Genomic DNA, 16321 nt, shown 5'->3' with positions numbered 1-16321 from the left:
TCTGCTGATACGATGAACCAGATATCACAGTTTGGCCGAGGCGTGCTATCATCAATTGCACTGGCCAGGTAATGTTAGTCGTTGTGTCAACGTCTAGGCTGGGTGAGCCCCGTGATGGCGTGGCCAGTGCTGGGTAAATGCGACAGAATCAATCAGCCTTGCGGTCATCAAAATAGCATTGCGCTGCCACCATCTGGCTCTGATATTGTTGTCTGGTAAATTTGCACTTCTCGCTGCGAAGCTGACATTGGCAAGGCTCGTCGCTTTCTTTGCCTCGGGTGACCGTGTGTCCTCCCCCGAGTCGGACATGCCCTTGAAAGCCGCAAGTTCGAACATGGCTCCAAGCGGTGTTAAACAGTACCAAGCGGCTTACATGCAATGAATGGGGTTTTGGTAGAAACTTGAGGAAATAGCGCCTTGCCTCGACGCGAACCAAGTCCAAACCGGACGTATCTGCAGAACCGTGTACTGTTTTGTTTTTAGGTATGCAGATGAATGCACTATCGGAGTGCCGGTTCCGGGTGGCGAAGGTGTGAAATACGCGTCCTTACTCAGCTGTCGGCCTGCACGGTTGACCTGAAGTAAGTCACAAAGATACATGCAACTTCCATAATCTCTGACGAAGCGTCCGTGGCTTGAATCCGGCCCGAGGTTGTAGGCCTGCCTTTCTCTCATGGTTACAGCGGACAGGCTTGGGTGCTGGAGTCCCGACATAGCACAAAACAGATGGATCAATACGTGAAGCAAAGTAAAACAATCTAACCAACAACTTGGGCGATGTCAAGATCTAAGAGTATGGAATCCGTCGATGTCGAAGTCCACACAGAAGAAATCACCATCGTCAGGTAACTACTATATTCAATGTGCAGCTTCAACCGTTCAAGAATTATGCTTGTTGGCAGTTAACGCAGTAATTCTCGACTTGAATCCCTTGTGTGCGATGTAACCGGATGTGTCAGTCGTAGAGCTTACCAGTCATGCTGACGGGGATGGACTCACTACGAATGTCGGGGAACCCACGCCTAAGACGTCGTAGTCAGTACCACCCAGTTTCTTTTTGCGTCCCCTTTGGACTTACTGTTGAGTGCATTGGGCTCGGCAGGCGGCTCCATTGCAGGCAGGCGAGTGGGTCGAGCTAAAGCGACAGTTGGGTTTTGCGCAATCAATCTACACGGCGGTTGGATGTCATAACTAAAAAGCGCAGTTTCTCGAGGAACTCTTCACACTCACCACATTCTCAGGCTAAAGCGATTCGAGGCGTAAATGGCTCTATACAAACACAAGACACAATGGTTTGAACTCACGAAGTTCTCCTGGTGACCGCATAAGGTAAAGATTCTGACAGCTCTGCAAGGAGCATTAACACCCTGACTGGTCGGCCAGTCGCCTAAGAGTGAGCTCACCGGATAGGTCGGCACATCTTCAAGTTAATGAAATTCGACGGTTAGGCTGAATTAAGTCGGTGTTGTGAAGAAGAAAAGGGCGAGAGGGCTGATGTCGAAAACCCTTCCATCCTCGCCCTGTTTTATACGAAAGCTGAGGACTGATTGAAGAACGTGAAACCCCACAAATGCACTGACCTTCAGTGCTGTCCTCTATTCCAGTTATCCTTCCGTATATCTCGTTCCGTCCCAAGTGCGGGATCGTCTCAATTAGGGACTCCAAGTATGGTATCGTGAAGACAAACCGGTCCATCGTGATCGCCATCCTTTAGTGCACTGTCCTGCGGAGCCTCAGTTAACGGCTTGTCGCAAGGAGAGTGAGACGCGGGATCACCCGTTTCATTCTTCGACCCGCTTTTCAGCCCTCAACATACGATTTCATCATGCTGGCTTCTGTGAAGAACCGCGCGCGTACGTGAATAGTGGCACTCCTGGCCCGAAGGATCGCCCACACATCAACCGGAGCCTTTAACCAGTGCCTAGTGACCGCTGGCGTTTAATTAAGCATGACAGGCCATACTTCCTGGCAGATATTACCCAGTGTAAGCAGCGCAAACGAAAGTGCAGGCAGGGGGAAAAGACCGGCATGGATCGTGAGGATAATCCGAGTCGAAGATATATAGAATACAGTTAACCATGGTGCATTAGTGACTCACCAAGTCGAGATGTCTCAAGACAGATACTCGTGGGCACCAAAAGTGATGGCACCCTGTTACTGGCAACTCGTTCAAGACTTTTCTCAGCAATGCAGAAAGATTTCACCAAACCGCTTGAGATATAAGTTTAGGCTGTACGTACCTACCATATCAAGGAGTTTGAGTTGGAATGACTCCTAAACTGAAAGTGCAAGAGGAAAATTATGTCGAAAATATACATTTGAGACCAATGTGGATCTCGGCGAGTATTGTCTCTATTGGGTTCATCTTTGGATAGCTTATACAAGGCTGAGAACGAACTCTTCATGCAAAGTTTGCAAGGAATACGTGCAGTAGGTACTGGCTTATCGCGGCTACAATGTCGCGATTTTGGCAGAGAAACCGTGAGAGTGCCATCACTTTTGGTGCCCACGAGTAGAACTGAACTAACCTGCTGGGACCCAGCGTCATACTTAGTAGAACGCCGTCGATCAAGTCGGCATGGACTCTGGCCATGGGTACTTATCTCGGTGCGCCGGAATTGGGAACCGGAAGTTCTGATCTCCGATTGGCCTACGCAATCTCCGACCCAAAACTTTTCCCGTGACGCAATTGGGGCTGGGTGCAGGTTGCCGTGTGTGAAGGGGCCGCAGTGGGTCTTGCTTCTTCCACTCATGGGGCTCGATGGCACTTCTGCGACGGGAAAGGCGAAAGGGAAAGGAAAGCAGCGCAAAACCTTTCTCAATAATGATGTAAGTTTTTCTCATATCCCACTTTCGTCTCGCTCACGGGTGTGTTTGTGGACGTCAGGGAGCGCTGAAATTAGCAGAGTCTATTGCTACGGCAAAGGAAGAGGACAGTAAGCTCAAATCAGAAAGGCGGATTCAAGCGGTAAAGGCGGGTAGTTGATGAAGTGCTCTCTTTAATAGTCTCACTGACACCCCCGAAGGACACAAAACCGAAAAAACTTTCTGAAGCGAGATTGAAATTGGTGTGTGCCTCGTCGTCGATTTGACAATTGAATACGCCTTCCCAGTCCCAGAATACTGATATTTTTTCGTGAATTTGGTTCTATCTAACAGAAAGAGAAAAAAGCAGAATTAGCCGCTCGGAGATCTAAGCGGAAAAAGCTTAAGCGCCAACAGAAGGAGAGCAACGGGCCTCAAGAAGCTCAATCCTCCGCATCTGGCGCATTGGCGATCAAAAAGGAAAAGAAACGTGTTTCCTTTGTATGACTACACACAGGTTTCCCGTGCACCTACACGATGATGTCCCACTCGAACTGCTTTAAACCAATCCGGTCTGCCCTTCTGATCTCCTCGTCGCCATGAATCATAGATTCTTCCATTTCATGATCGGTAGGCACTACGCTGAGTGGGAAGATGTGCTCGCCACCAACATACCCGACAATGGGCGGCGCCCAAACTCGACAGTGGGCTCCGAGAATACCGCAAGATTCATGATGATCGGTCGCGTGCCTCTCTGCCACGTACCCTTGGAGGTCTTAAGGGTGAATTTGGACGGGAACATCCTCCCGTAGTCAAGAATATCCTCGTGTGTGTACAGCCGCCCACAGGTATGCACTGAAGTGCGCCAAAAATATCTGGTTAACGTGGCATTGCGAATGTACAACCTACGAACAGTGAAATATACCGACGGGCGCTTAAAGCGATCCGCGACTACTGGCACTTGGGACACAGCGAGTGCACCTGCATGTCTGTCGCACGGGTAAGTTCATGATGAATGATGGTTCCGCAGAAGGGGCTTATGCTTACTGTGGATAGAAGGGAATCCGCGCCTAAGTAATCTGCGAGTCAGTACAGGATTGGGGGGAGCAACCGATGACGAGTACGCACTGCTGAGCGCAGGTAGTTCTGCAGTTTGGCGGGGTACAAGTAGGGGGATGGACAGGGCTGAACCTGCAGTTAGCGCTTCCACAGTCCATCTGGGTTAAAATCGGGTCAATCGAGTCGAACAGAGTCGCGACGAATCAAATACGTACATTCCTTTCCGGCTGGGTCAAGTGGAACATGGGGTCAGAGGTAGATTCGGTTTCGGCTCAATGGTAAATGGCGCCTACGAGTTGTTCTTGGTGCTGGCAGACGGTGTAGACCTTAATGGCGCTGAATAAATCATATTAAGTGAGGTGAGCCCCCAATAATCTGTTTTGAAGACTCTTACCGAATGATGCGACACATTTCAATACAGGTGTGTTGGGACGAAAGTTGAGAAGCAGCGTTAGAATGAACGCTGAAAGGTAGTGAGGATGAATATGGAGACTGCTTCGGTTTACAGGACATTTATACTGCTCGAATAAGGCCTACTCAGATTCGAAATACTTTCGACTGACCTTGTGTTTCGAGAACAAAACACCAGGCATCACATTAACGCCCCATCGCATCTTCAATAGGCATGCATCTATCTGAGCTGTAGAGTGAGATGATCTTAGGGAAAGGGCTGTCCATCACGCTTCATCGAAATCACTTATCTACAAAGGCAGAATCTACCACTTGGTGAGTGTTGGTCCAGTTGGGAGGTACGTGGGGAGACTGTTGTGTTCAACTCAATCCCAGCGACGCCAGTTGAGTACAACAAATCTTGAAATTTAAAGTGAGCAGTGCAATAATCGAAGAACTGTATCTCATGCGAGTGGGAATGAGGTCCTGAAACTCATCCCGAACTCTGCGGGAAAGCACTGGATATATTAGATCCCCGCAGTACGTATATCAGCAGTTGCTCATATGACAGTTTATGTCATTCCAGTAGTGCCCAGCTGCTACTTGAACACATTGTTTGCAGAATGCCGCTTCCCTGGGCGAAATCTTTCCGCAAGGATCCGACCATACCACCACGTTCGTGCCCACGTCATCCACCTCTGAGGTCTAAATCGCCTTCCAAGAGAGAGAGGCATATACGAGGCGGACTACAGAGTGGTGGGATAACAACGTTCTGATATCTATGAATATCACCGAGAATTTAGAAAATGAAACTGAGGCAGTCCGATCCGATATGTGTTACCCCCACGACGGCCTTTCTCTTCGTTCAAGAACAACACTGTCCAGATTCAACCTCCTAAAACGCCATTACAGTGCATGGCAAACCGTTTCGATTCGCTGGCCTAGGGGCAAGACGAGTCGTGAGCATTCTCGAAATCGTGATTACGCACACTTACGTTTTCCTCTCCTGAAAGTGAGGTGAAACCCATGAATTGAGGAGATGGCTATCCGCTCCTCCCAAACAATTTAACAAGTGCAATGGATGGCGACGTTGACTTCCATGCAGCTGTACTGTTTGTTGGGTTCTTCGTTCTGTATGTCTGTGAGTGGCGCTATGGGCAAATCACACCTAGAATATCGGTCGAGTCCCTCGGTTGCGAAGTCTTCACTTGTTTTCCGATCCTCACGCTGCTGGAGCCATAGCCCAACAATACCTACAGCCTCTTCGGTTGATACCGTGGTCCATAACTCGTGTGTTCCGATGATAAAAAAGTCTCCTGACTCGATCTTGATGTTCGTAAGATCAGGGTCTGCCTCGACGATAGGCCCGGACTAGACAATGGCCCTTCATGGACTATTTGGAGGTTCAGACGAGGAGCATTCACAAGCTCGTTCTTGTACATGACTGCCCCGTTTGAGGCCAGCGAGCCCAAACACCTTGACGACAGGCCGGTCAGGTCGGCAATCGACTTTCGAGTGCAGTCGCTGAGGCCGTGGGTCATTTTCGAGTCACGTTCCGAGAGAAGGTGGTCCTTGGTGACGACGTGAGCCGTGTACGTCACCCTTCCGCCTGGAGTTCTCGTTGGTTGACCAAGGATGGCAGCGCGACAGTCGTCGAAGTTTGCGATGGTCTGTGCCCGAGAAGCAGCGTCGTAAAATACCAGTGTTGCACAAGCGCCCGAGTATACCCTGTCGAGTAGCAACCGGGCAGCCCGCTGGTGATGGGATTCAGCTGATAAGATCAGGTCGACAAATGTTTTATCCGTGTCTGCGAACGCCTCTTCCAGGTAAGTAGTCATGAGGCGAGTCAAGCACGAAACGGGCGTCTGGTTCGTCACCCTCCATCAAAGCCTGTTGTTGATATTGTCGGAGGTTTGCGTTAGGATATGCCTCCACCTCTCCAGCGAAGAGGTGAGATAGAAGGCCAGCTCGGCGCCGTTGAAGCTCTCTGAAACCAGGAGATACATCCAGCGAAGAGACAGTGTCCGGTGGAATCACTGCTTTTGAGACCACACTTGTTGCAGAAAATGGTGCCACCCTGAAAGGAAAGGCTGGTGTGAGAACAGGAGGAAGACACTGAAACAGGACGTACCACTGGCACTTGTGGTTGTGGTATATATTGACTGAATCGATGAATTCGAACGCACATTCGCCGAAGTCCTTCTGAACCATACATACACCTACAGTATCCAACTTGAAATTGTCCCGATAACCAATGTGTTGCAATTATGGCTGGGGACCGCAAATGATAAACCCAGGTAACAGGATAACTGCACGAAATGGTGTGTATGAAGGATATGGATGGTCAATGACGCGGAAAGCAAGCGAAAAAAAACATGACCGAACGCGGCCGTTTCGCCAGACTGCGGCATGGCGATGATGCCTTCTTGCCGAGGCATTGGTCATCCGGAATGTGCCGGGCGGCCCGGGCCAGGCCACGACCCCGTTACACTCGCCGTCAAACGCTGTCACCTCTGCAACTTGAGCTTGAGTCTTGAACCGTGCACCAAGCTTTACGCGTTACGATTCAAAGAACAGCCTCGGCGACCACTCTGATATCAGCAGCTTGAACTCGATATGCATGACGCTTCAAGTGATGTGGATCTAATACTATCATTGGAATCTGACCAGGTCCGAGTCTCGGCGTCTCGACTGCCATCGTTCTCCCTGCTTCTCCCTGTCGACAGAAATCACGGTGCCAAATTGAGTACGGTGATACTTTTCAACACCAGCTAGAAGAGGACCACAATAACCTGTAGCCTACCGAGTGCTATTACCATCAGCGAGGACCTTGTCCCTTGTATTCTGGCATCTAGGATCCAGGAACTGCCACGGTCTCTTGGGGTCATCTCTCGCCGGAACGACCCTACGGTCCTGATCGTTGGCAGGTATGTCCTTGTACTCGTTTGAGTCTCAATGGGGCGCAATCTCAGAGACAGGGCCGAACCCTTCAGATCGACTTCGCCGTGTTACCAATCTCGTTCCAGGTTCCTCTCCCGACGTGTTACTAATCTCAACTATGTTCGAGTGCCCTCCAATTGTGGCAAATGCCACCTCGTTCAGGGGGCTAGAGTCGCTAGATTAATCGTTGTCGCCCTTTCTACCGAGCCCATTTTGGAGGGCCTGTTGTCGTCGCTCAGTAATGCTTGGTATCGGGAGGTGGAGGAACAAGGTCTGAACAAGACGGACGATTGTTTCCGCTCGGAATAATCATGAGCTGGCGCTAGTTCTGGTGCTTGTGCTCTCCGTGGTTGGGTCCGCGATAGTCCTAAACATATAAAACTGTGGCTACGTCGAAAGTGAATTCCCAACCTCCTTCCCCGCTGTTGAACCACGCGCTGCACGGTAAGTCCAGTGATGGCAATCCGACTCTTGACTCTGACAGAGGGCCCATCATAGTAATGAGTCGTTCAAACCCTCGGCCTGTACTAGGCTCCGTACAGGTGAGGAAACGATGAGCTTCCCCTTCTTCACAAGTACGATGCTTACAATAATTTTCTTAGCCCATCACACAAGACTGGGGTTTGCTCGCACCAGGACAGATCCACACTTTATCTGTTCCCGTTCATCCAACACCACAATCCATTCTCGACGGAAGCTACCAGCGGATGAATGTCAACAACAGAGAAGATGTGGTAACCTTACTCCCTCGCCGACCAGAATTTCTGGGACCACCATCGGTTCCTAGCATCTTGTTCAGTGTGAACGGAAGACCGGGTCCGTACATCCGGGACATCCTCCGAGAGGAAGTCGAAGTGGACAGTCCGTTTGACCAAGTCTTCTACTCACGTGGATGGAGACAGACTTGGATTATGATTGACGTACGTCCCCATCACGCTATCGTTCCTTTCTCCTTCTAATACCTGTGTGTTTGCTTCTACCAGTGGCCTGGGACGGACAATAGCAGAGAGACGTTGGGATGTATGACAGATCGCGGACCGCTGACTCGCTCTGAACTAGCAAAGTGGCTGAGCTTCAAGATAAGTGAGTTTATTGTGGCAGGTAGAAAGGGAAAGTTGGTGCGTGTGTCTTTGCAACTATTCTTTGTTCCTTTGGTTCTTCGCTCACAGTCGCCACTCGCAGCAATGGGGCCCACAGCGCCTCGACGCCACCACTCGTCGATGGGATCTCCGGGAGGTCAGCACCTCGCAAGTTCGCCTAATGGGATTAAACTACTACAAGAACACCTGGATCCCCGTCCTCGCATTTGATTGGGCTTAACTAGATGTGGCTTCGTTGACTTCTCCCTCTCCCTTTGTCAACTGATTAAATTATGTTGTATGTCCATATCCTTTAATGAGTCACTGCTAATGGCTATTCACTTGCATTTCCCTTTCAAATGTCGCGGCCTTTGTATACGCAACTGTGGCCTTGAATTCGGACGCTCGTTGAAAGGGAAACATGCCTCCGAGTGGCTAGACTCTGGCCTCAAGAACTTCAAAGGGGATTTCCATTGCAATTCAAAGACACTCAGTGGCGACTAGCCCTCCAAAGAACATACTTGCAGAGTATAAATAGAGAGGGGTCGCTCCCTCCTGCTCACCAATACAACTTTCTTCATTTCATTAACTTAACTTTCCATCTACCCTCCGCCTTCTTTTATTGCTTTTCTACAGTTCCCTTTCTCTATCAACCACATGCCCATCCTTCCACCCATTTCCGTCCCTAAGGCTGGCCTGAAGGACACCAACCGCTCCCTTCCCAAACCAAGTGACGCTGTGAAATGCAAGCGATCATCCCCAAACATACGCGCCCCGAACGAAAACCTCCCACCATCCCCTACGAAGCCTCTTGGAAAGAAGAAACGGCGTCATAATCGATCCGAGTCGAATCAGGCCGTACCTCCACTGGGCCAGAACCAACCCCACTCTGCACGCGATGCCATTCCAGCCAATACCCGCGCTACCACCAATCCCAAGGCCACTCATACCGCCAATCCCAAGGCCACTGCACCTCTCGTCAGCAAGAACAGCTCGTCGCCTAAAGAGTCTTCGTCTTCGTTGGTCAAGAAGGGTTCGGCGGCAGATGTGCAGGCTACAAGGCGAGACGCGACGACAAGGAGTGCTGTTACGCCTGCATCCAAGGCCCACACCTCCGTTTCTCCCCCCATGGCCAGCAAACAACCTCAGGACGAGTCCTCAACGAAGGCTGCCATAGACGACTTGAAGGATGTCGAATTAGAGAAAAAATGGATTGACACATTCCTCAATCCAGACTCACCATACCCGAGCCTGCCGTGGGAGTTCGCGAATGTTGGTTTCAATTTGAGCCAACCGGTTCAGCGCGGCAAGAACATTGGCTTTGGTATAGAACACGCAAAAGATGTCATTGGCACAGCCGACGGTGTAAAGGTTTCATTGGACCCCAAGGCCAAGACAGGGCACAAGCCGTTGGAGGCCGTCATAGGTATTGGTCCGTACGATTATGCAGCAGAGACAGGGAAGTCGGCGGTCACTATAACGTTTATTCTGGACAAGAAGATGGGTGTGCCCATTCGCCACTTGCTCGAGAAGAAGCCCATTGATGACGGCGAGGACCTTGCTTTCGAGTTGGGTGGGGCTTGTCCCTTGATACGCGTTGCCTACAATGTGCGTAATTCTTCCATCTGTTGACGATTACATTGATATTGACGTCGAGCACTTCTGAAGGTCCCCTTTGTGAAGGAGGTCGATGTGCTACCTGGGAAACCTCTGCTATGCTGCTCCATCGCCAGTCTCGACGACTCGGAAGCCAGAACCCCCAATATTTTGAACCCAATGCTCGAGTCCATTACTCGACAAGAGCTCGCACACAAGCTTGGTAGAGAACTGTTCAATCTCTACTCATCGGTCCAGGTAAAGGACTCAGTTTCAATCACCTTCCGAATACTTGTTAACTATGATCCCCATCCTACTACAGAGGAAAGGAGTAGACCCAGAACCCAGCGAGCCTCAAAGCAGGACATATGCACAAGAGAAATGGCCTGCAGCACGGGACCTGGATCTCGACAAAATTCGCTTGATAACTCTGCAGCAGAAACCAAAGGACCCCAGTTTCGTGGATTCACTTTCGGTCTGGTATCCCCGAGTAACTTATGACTTATGACACGGATGATGCCTCCTAGACGCCACGTTGGCAAGACGAAGTCAGTAGTATATTTCCAAGTCATGAACAGCGTCGTTGCCTACTCTAGTATCCTATCGCTTGTCAGTTACAGTGACTGGCCTCTAATGATAATGATCATGGTTTTAAGCGCCCGTGAGAGTAGTCCGACGGAAAGTACTTGGAAAAGTTAAGCTGAGTAGCCAAGTCTGACTTCTGTACACCTCCCTTGTGACGATTAAATTGAAGAGGAGAGCATTGCGCATCCCTCGCAACTCATCGGTATCGTCGAGTCAACAGCCTGAGCCATCGACAATCGGTTCGAACCTGTTCGAACGAACTCTGGTGCCGACTTCCGCCAAGGCCCAAGACAAGGCACTTGACTCGTTTCAAATCACAGATGATTACCACCGCGGCCCAAGCCTTTTCCATCCTTTTCATTCAGACACTTTACAGCGAGTCTACTTGATTGTATTTCAACCTAGAAAGGTTAGAAAAGTGGAAAAGTGGACGCCTGGCGCTTGGAATGAGATGACCAGTTGATCTTGGCACATTGTCCACGCTCTCCAAAATCTCCAGTACCAAGCCAAGTTTTGACGTCGGTTGGTGGTACGATTTGATAGTGATCCCGAGCTGCGGAACAACCGAAGCGCGTCACAATATTTATTATGCAGAAACGGATGCACCTTTGCCGTAACGCCCACCGCATTCGTTGTTTCCTGCGGCGACCACCATGACCTCGGTCGACGAGGCGGACGAAAAAACGCGGCCCTCAGAGCAGCCAAAGGCGAGCTCGAAGAAATGGTACTCACGTTCGAAGGCATCATCAGTTTCCGAGAAGAAGGAGAGGATCGACGACGCGGAGGGTACAAAAGATGTCGAAGTGAAGGCAGACCCCGCGGTACCACCTGTTACCTTTACCCAGCTTTTCAGGTGCGCATATCTAACTCAAATGACATATCAGAGCGGTTTCTAATCGTCACCCTAGGTTTTCTACCAAATTCGAACTCTTCCTTGATTTAATTGGGTTGATTGCTGCTGCAGCAGCTGGGGCGGCCCAGGTAAAGCAGTTTTTATTGTAAAGAATGGCTCGGTCTGACTCTATATGTTCTCCTAGCCATTAATGTCTCTGATGTTCGGCAATCTTACACAAGACTTCATCAATTTCGGTCATGCAGTCAGTGGTTCAACCGGCGACGCAGACTCTGCTGCAGCCATCGCCGCCGCCGCGGATAGCTTCCGCACGAATGCGGCAAAGAATGCCAGCTACTTGGTCTACATCGGTGAGCTGTTTACTCGCGTCCCCCTTCTTCGATCCCGTCTGACATCGATTAGGTTTGGGAATGTTCGTATGCACCTACCTCTACATGTACATCTGGGTCTACACGGGAGAGGTCAACGCGAAGAGAGTCCGAGAGAGGTACCTCCAGGCTGTCCTTCGTCAAGACATTGCTTTCTTCGACAACGTCGGTCCCGGCGAGGTCGCCACTCGCATCCAGACCGACACTCGTACGCTCCTTATGCCATTATCTTCAAGGTCTCTTTTTCATAACCGTTTCGTCTAGACTTGGTTCAACAAGGCATCTCAGAGAAGGTCGCGCTGGCAGTCAACTTTATCGGCGCCTTCGTTTGTGGTTTCATCTTGGCCTACATACGCTCCTGGCGTCTCGCTCTCGCGATGTCCTCGATTCTGCCGTGTCTTCTCCTCACAGGCGGTTTCATGAACCATTTCGTATCCAAATACATGACGTATGTCATTTTCACGCTTGTCCTTTCGTCTCCTGCTCACAGTCAAGACAGGCTGGCGCGCACTCATATTGCGGATGGCGGCACTCTGGCCGAAGAAGTCATCTCGACCGTCCGCACTGCCCAGGCATTCGGGACGCAGACCATTCTCTCCAACCTCTACAATGTTCACGTCGACAAGGCTCTAGGGTATGACATGAAGAACGCCCTCTGGAATGGCGGTGGATTTGCTCTTTTCTTCTTCCCGTATTACGCCGTGTATTCATTGGGTGAGTCGGGTGCCTCCTATACAGCGACGCTGGAACCTGACAATATCTTTAGCCTTCCACTTTGGAATGAAGCTCATCAACAGCAACCATGGTATGTTTTTCGCGCTCTTTTCCGTCCCTAATCTCAAGTGAACCACCTATTCCCTCTAGCTACCCCTGGTGAAATCATCGCAGTCATCTTCGCCATTATCATTGGAGCCTTCTCGTTGGTCATGTTACCACCGGAGCTTGAAGGTACGATCGCGCAGTCGTCCTAGTTGGTCATCAATGCTGATTCGCCGAGATAGCAATCAACAACGCCCTTGGTGCTGCGGCGAAGTTGTATAGCACTATCGACCGTGTCCCGGACATCGACTCTGCAAACGAAGGTGGCCTCAAGCCGGCGACTGTCACCGGCGAAATTACATTGGAGCACATTGATTTCAGTTACCCGTCTCGTCCCGATGTGCAAGTCGTCAAGGACCTCTCTCTCACTTTCCAGGCGGGGAAAACCGCAGCACTCGTCGGTGCTTCAGGCTCAGGAAAGTCGACCGCTATCTCCTTGATTGAACGTTTCTACGATCCCACATCCGGAGTTGTCAAGCTCGACGGTGTCGATATCAAGGACCTCAACTTGAAGTGGCTGCGATCGCAAATCGGCCTTGTTTCCCAAGAACCCACGCTTTTCGCTACGACTATCAAAGAGAACGTCGCCTTCGGTCTCATCAATACGCCCTACGAACATGTATCAGAAGAGGAGAAGTTCAAGCTGATCAAGGAGGCTTGCATCAAAGCCAATGCCGATGGTTTCATTTCCAAGATGCCTATGGGTTACGACACGATGGTTGGCGAACGTGGGTTCCTTCTTTCTGGTGGTCAGAAGCAGCGTATCGCCATCGCCCGTGCTATCGTCTCCGACCCTCGGATCCTGCTGCTGGATGAAGCCACCAGTGCACTTGACACTCAGTCTGAAGGCATTGTCCAGGACGCCCTCGACAAGGCTGCTGCAGGTATGTTCGGTACAGTCATCTCCAGCGATTTGGTCTGAACGCAGTTTAGGTCGAACCACTATCACTATCGCCCACCGACTCTCCACGATTAAGGATGCCGACGTCATCCATGTCATGGGCGAAGGTCGTGTGTTGGAATCGGGAACCCACACAGAGCTGATGGCCCTTGATGGACATTATGCCCGGTTGGTCCAGGCTCAGAAGCTCAGGTCGCAAGAGGGCACGGTCATCGATGAAGCACAGGAAGAGTCGGGTCCAGACGAGGAGGCGGACATGGACAAGGCCGCCCGGGAAGAAGTCCCATTGGGCCGTCGCAACACGCAACGTTCTCTGGCCAGCGAGATCATCGAGCAACGTCGAAGCGAACGAGGCGAACAGAAGGACGAGGCTCACGGTTTCGTCGTCATCTTCAAGAGACTAGGCCTTGTTGTCCGGGATCAATGGGGCAAGTACTTGTGGGGTACGCTATTTGCCATTGGTGTGTACATTTTGTTCCCGTCCCTCTGTCAGTTGGAAGTATTGACGTTCTCCGATAGTTGCAGGCATGGTGTATCCATGCTTTGGCTTGGTCTTCGCCATGGGAATTGATAGCTTTGCCTTGGAAGACCCTGCAGCCCGTCGATACGAAGGAGACAGAGCTGCGTTGTGGTTCTTCATCATTGCGATTGGATCGACCATTGCTATTGGTGGTACCAACTACTTGTTCTCTGCCTGCGCGGCCATTTTGACCGGTCGACTTCGGCAGTTGACCTTCAAGGCAGTTTTACGACAAGACAGTCAGTGATCTCATCTCTTGTCCTTTCATCCCTATCTGACGAAGTACCGAATTGCAGTTGAATACTTCGACCGAGATGAGAATAGTGTATGTGTATCTATATTCCCTGTGCTTCGCTTGCTCATTCCTTTACAACAGACCGGAAGCCTGACATCTAGGTTGAGCGAGCATCCACAGAAGATCAGTGGCCTCGCTGGTGTCACCTTGAGTACAATCGTCCAGGCGATCTCGACCTTGATCGGTGGTTCAATTCTCGGTCTAGCGGTCTCCTGGAAGATTGCTCTCGTTGGAATTGGTAAGTTTATACCCTTGTTGGCCATTTGCAGGTGCTAATGTTCTGTACTAGCGTGCATGCCCCTGATCATATCCGCCGGTTACATCCGTCTCCGCGTGGTCGTCCTCAAGGATGAGGTCAATAAAAAGGCTCACGCAGACTCTGCTCGATTGGCCTGTGAAGCAGCTGGTTCCATCCGTACTGTCGCTGCGCTCACACGAGAAGACGACTGTTTGCGCGTGTACAGCAAAAGTCTAGAGGAGCCTCTCCACAAGTCCAACAAGACCGCCGTTTGGAGTCAAGGAATCTATGCATTCTCCCAGTCCGTCGTCCTGTTCGTTATCGCCCTCACCTTCTGGTTCGGTTCCCGCTTGGTCGCCAAATTCGAGATCACCACCTATCAGTTCTTCGTTGGTCTCATGGTGAGTTCTGTCCTCCTCCGTTTGAGAACAATGATTAATTTTTGTCCAGGCAACCACGTTCAGTAATATGGAGGCGGGGAGCGTCTTCTCGTTCGTTCCGGACATTTCGTCGGCCAAGAGTGCCGGCTCCGATATCATCAAACTATTCGACTCCCATCCTGAGGTCGATGCTGAATCAGATGCTGGGAAGAAACCCGATCGCTCTCAAGTCAAGGGACATATCCGCTTCGAGAACGTCCACTTCCGATACCCAACCCGACCCGGTGTCCGCGTCCTTCGTGATTTCTCCTTCGAAGTTCGACCTGGTACATACGTCGCTCTGGTTGGCGCTAGTGGTTCCGGGAAGAGTACTGTGTAAGTCCCGCGCTATGCTCATCTCTCGGCCTTTTCTCTGAAGCGTGTTCGATAGAATCCAATTGGTTGAACGGTTCTATGATCCGCTTGCTGGAGAGATCTACCTGGATGGCGAGAAGATTTCGGAACTCAATGTTCAAGAGTATCGCAAACAGTTGGCTCTTGTGTCGCAGGAGCCCACGCTTTATGCTGGTACCATCCGGTTCAATATCCTGTTGGGCGCCATCAAGCCTCATTCCGAGGTCACGCAAGAGGAGATTGAGGCGGCCTGTCGCGATGCAAACATTCTCGATTTCATTCAGTCTTTGCCTCAGTAAGTATATTCCCCGGTGGTCCAGTTCCATTGTGCTGACCTAGTTTTCAGGGGCTTCGACACAGAGGTTGGAGGTAAAGGCTCGCAACTTTCAGGTGGCCAAAAACGTGGGTGTCTCGAGCTGGTTGTCTCGACTCTGATTCTAACTATTTCCTTTAGAACGCATCGCCATTGCAAGGGCTCTCCTTCGAAACCCCCGGGTCCTTCTCTTGGACGAGGTACGCATTACCTTTCTGCCTGGCTTTCGAGTTGACCTGACCTTCCCCACAGGCGACGTCTGCATTGGATTCCAATTCTGAGAAGGTTGTACAAGCTGCGCTCGATCAAGCTGCGAAAGGTCGAACTACGATCGCTATTGCACACAGACTATCTACCATTCAAAATGCCGACTGCATGTGAGTTGATCGCTGCCCTACTACCTTTCTCGCACGTGAAGCTGATTTGCCTTCCTTCGTACTTAGCTACTTTGTAAAAGAGGGGCGCGTCAGTGAATCTGGCACCCATGACCAGTTGATTGCGAAACGAGGCGATTACTATGAATACGTCCAGCTTCAGGCACTGAGCAGCGACCACTAACTGGAACACTTTCAATTTCAAGGCTATAGAATCTAACATTGCATGTCTCATGATATCCATCTTGCTACCATATATCCCGCATCGTTTTTGTTGTGTTAATTGCTGTCGAGTGTCTAGGTTTAATCGGATCATATTGTCGAGGTCAAAGTGCTCGCTCCTTCGACGAGTCAAAATCCACAGCGAATTCGGGGATCGTTAATTACAGACAAGGTCGTACAGGTAGTATTGT

The 16321-nt window shown here is 50.6% G+C and overlaps 6 protein-coding genes across 6 annotated transcripts; 3 read left to right on the top strand and 3 right to left on the bottom strand.

Annotated features, from left to right (window-relative positions):
* Positions 1-955: 955 nt before the first annotated feature.
* Positions 956-1420, bottom strand: CC1G_04861 (hypothetical protein; the record flags this gene model as incomplete). Its single annotated transcript, XM_001840965.2, has 5 exons — positions 956-1022; positions 1079-1167; positions 1231-1242; positions 1305-1347; positions 1404-1420. 5 exons carry the CDS (start codon positions 1418-1420, stop codon positions 956-958), a joined length of 228 nt encoding a protein of 75 aa, XP_001841017.2.
* A 2197-nt stretch (positions 1421-3617) lies between these two features.
* Positions 3618-4275, bottom strand: CC1G_04859 (hypothetical protein; the record flags this gene model as incomplete). The annotated part of the gene is made up of 5 exons (XM_001840963.2): positions 3618-3660; positions 3853-3875; positions 3934-3996; positions 4158-4200; positions 4259-4275. The coding sequence occupies 5 exons, from the start codon at positions 4273-4275 to the stop codon at positions 3618-3620; spliced, it is 189 nt and encodes a 62-aa protein (XP_001841015.2).
* Positions 4276-5141: 866 nt separating this feature from the next.
* Positions 5142-6952, bottom strand: CC1G_04858 (hypothetical protein; the record flags this gene model as incomplete). Its single annotated transcript, XM_001840962.2, has 7 exons — positions 5142-5195; positions 5250-5297; positions 5512-5625; positions 5679-6008; positions 6070-6331; positions 6386-6473; positions 6922-6952. The coding sequence occupies 7 exons, from the start codon at positions 6950-6952 to the stop codon at positions 5142-5144; spliced, it is 927 nt and encodes a 308-aa protein (XP_001841014.2).
* A 742-nt stretch (positions 6953-7694) lies between these two features.
* Positions 7695-8514, top strand: CC1G_04857 (hypothetical protein; the record flags this gene model as incomplete). The annotated part of the gene is made up of 4 exons (XM_001840961.2): positions 7695-7736; positions 7797-8114; positions 8178-8312; positions 8377-8514. The coding sequence occupies 4 exons, from the start codon at positions 7695-7697 to the stop codon at positions 8512-8514; spliced, it is 633 nt and encodes a 210-aa protein (XP_001841013.2).
* A 416-nt stretch (positions 8515-8930) lies between these two features.
* On the top strand, positions 8931-10377 carry CC1G_04856 (hypothetical protein; the record flags this gene model as incomplete). The annotated part of the gene is made up of 3 exons (XM_001840960.1): positions 8931-9881; positions 9942-10127; positions 10192-10377. The coding sequence occupies 3 exons, from the start codon at positions 8931-8933 to the stop codon at positions 10375-10377; spliced, it is 1323 nt and encodes a 440-aa protein (XP_001841012.1).
* A 730-nt stretch (positions 10378-11107) lies between these two features.
* CC1G_04855 (multidrug resistance protein 1) lies at positions 11108-15815 on the top strand (the record flags this gene model as incomplete). Its single annotated transcript, XM_001840959.2, has 17 exons — positions 11108-11307; positions 11363-11435; positions 11492-11657; positions 11710-11883; positions 11940-12389; positions 12442-12480; positions 12540-12623; positions 12677-13378; positions 13428-13856; positions 13915-14154; positions 14212-14240; positions 14292-14448; positions 14500-14849; positions 14899-15203; positions 15259-15516; positions 15568-15734; positions 15787-15815. 17 exons carry the CDS (start codon positions 11108-11110, stop codon positions 15813-15815), a joined length of 3852 nt encoding a protein of 1283 aa, XP_001841011.2.
* Positions 15816-16321: the final 506 nt, after the last annotated feature.

The sequence above is a fragment of the Coprinopsis cinerea genome, assembly GCF_000182895.1.
Source record: "Coprinopsis cinerea okayama7#130 chromosome 2 map unlocalized cont3.2, whole genome shotgun sequence".
Lineage (NCBI taxonomy): Eukaryota > Fungi > Basidiomycota > Agaricomycetes > Agaricales > Psathyrellaceae > Coprinopsis > Coprinopsis cinerea.
This window is presented reverse-complemented; position numbering and strand designations above follow the sequence as displayed.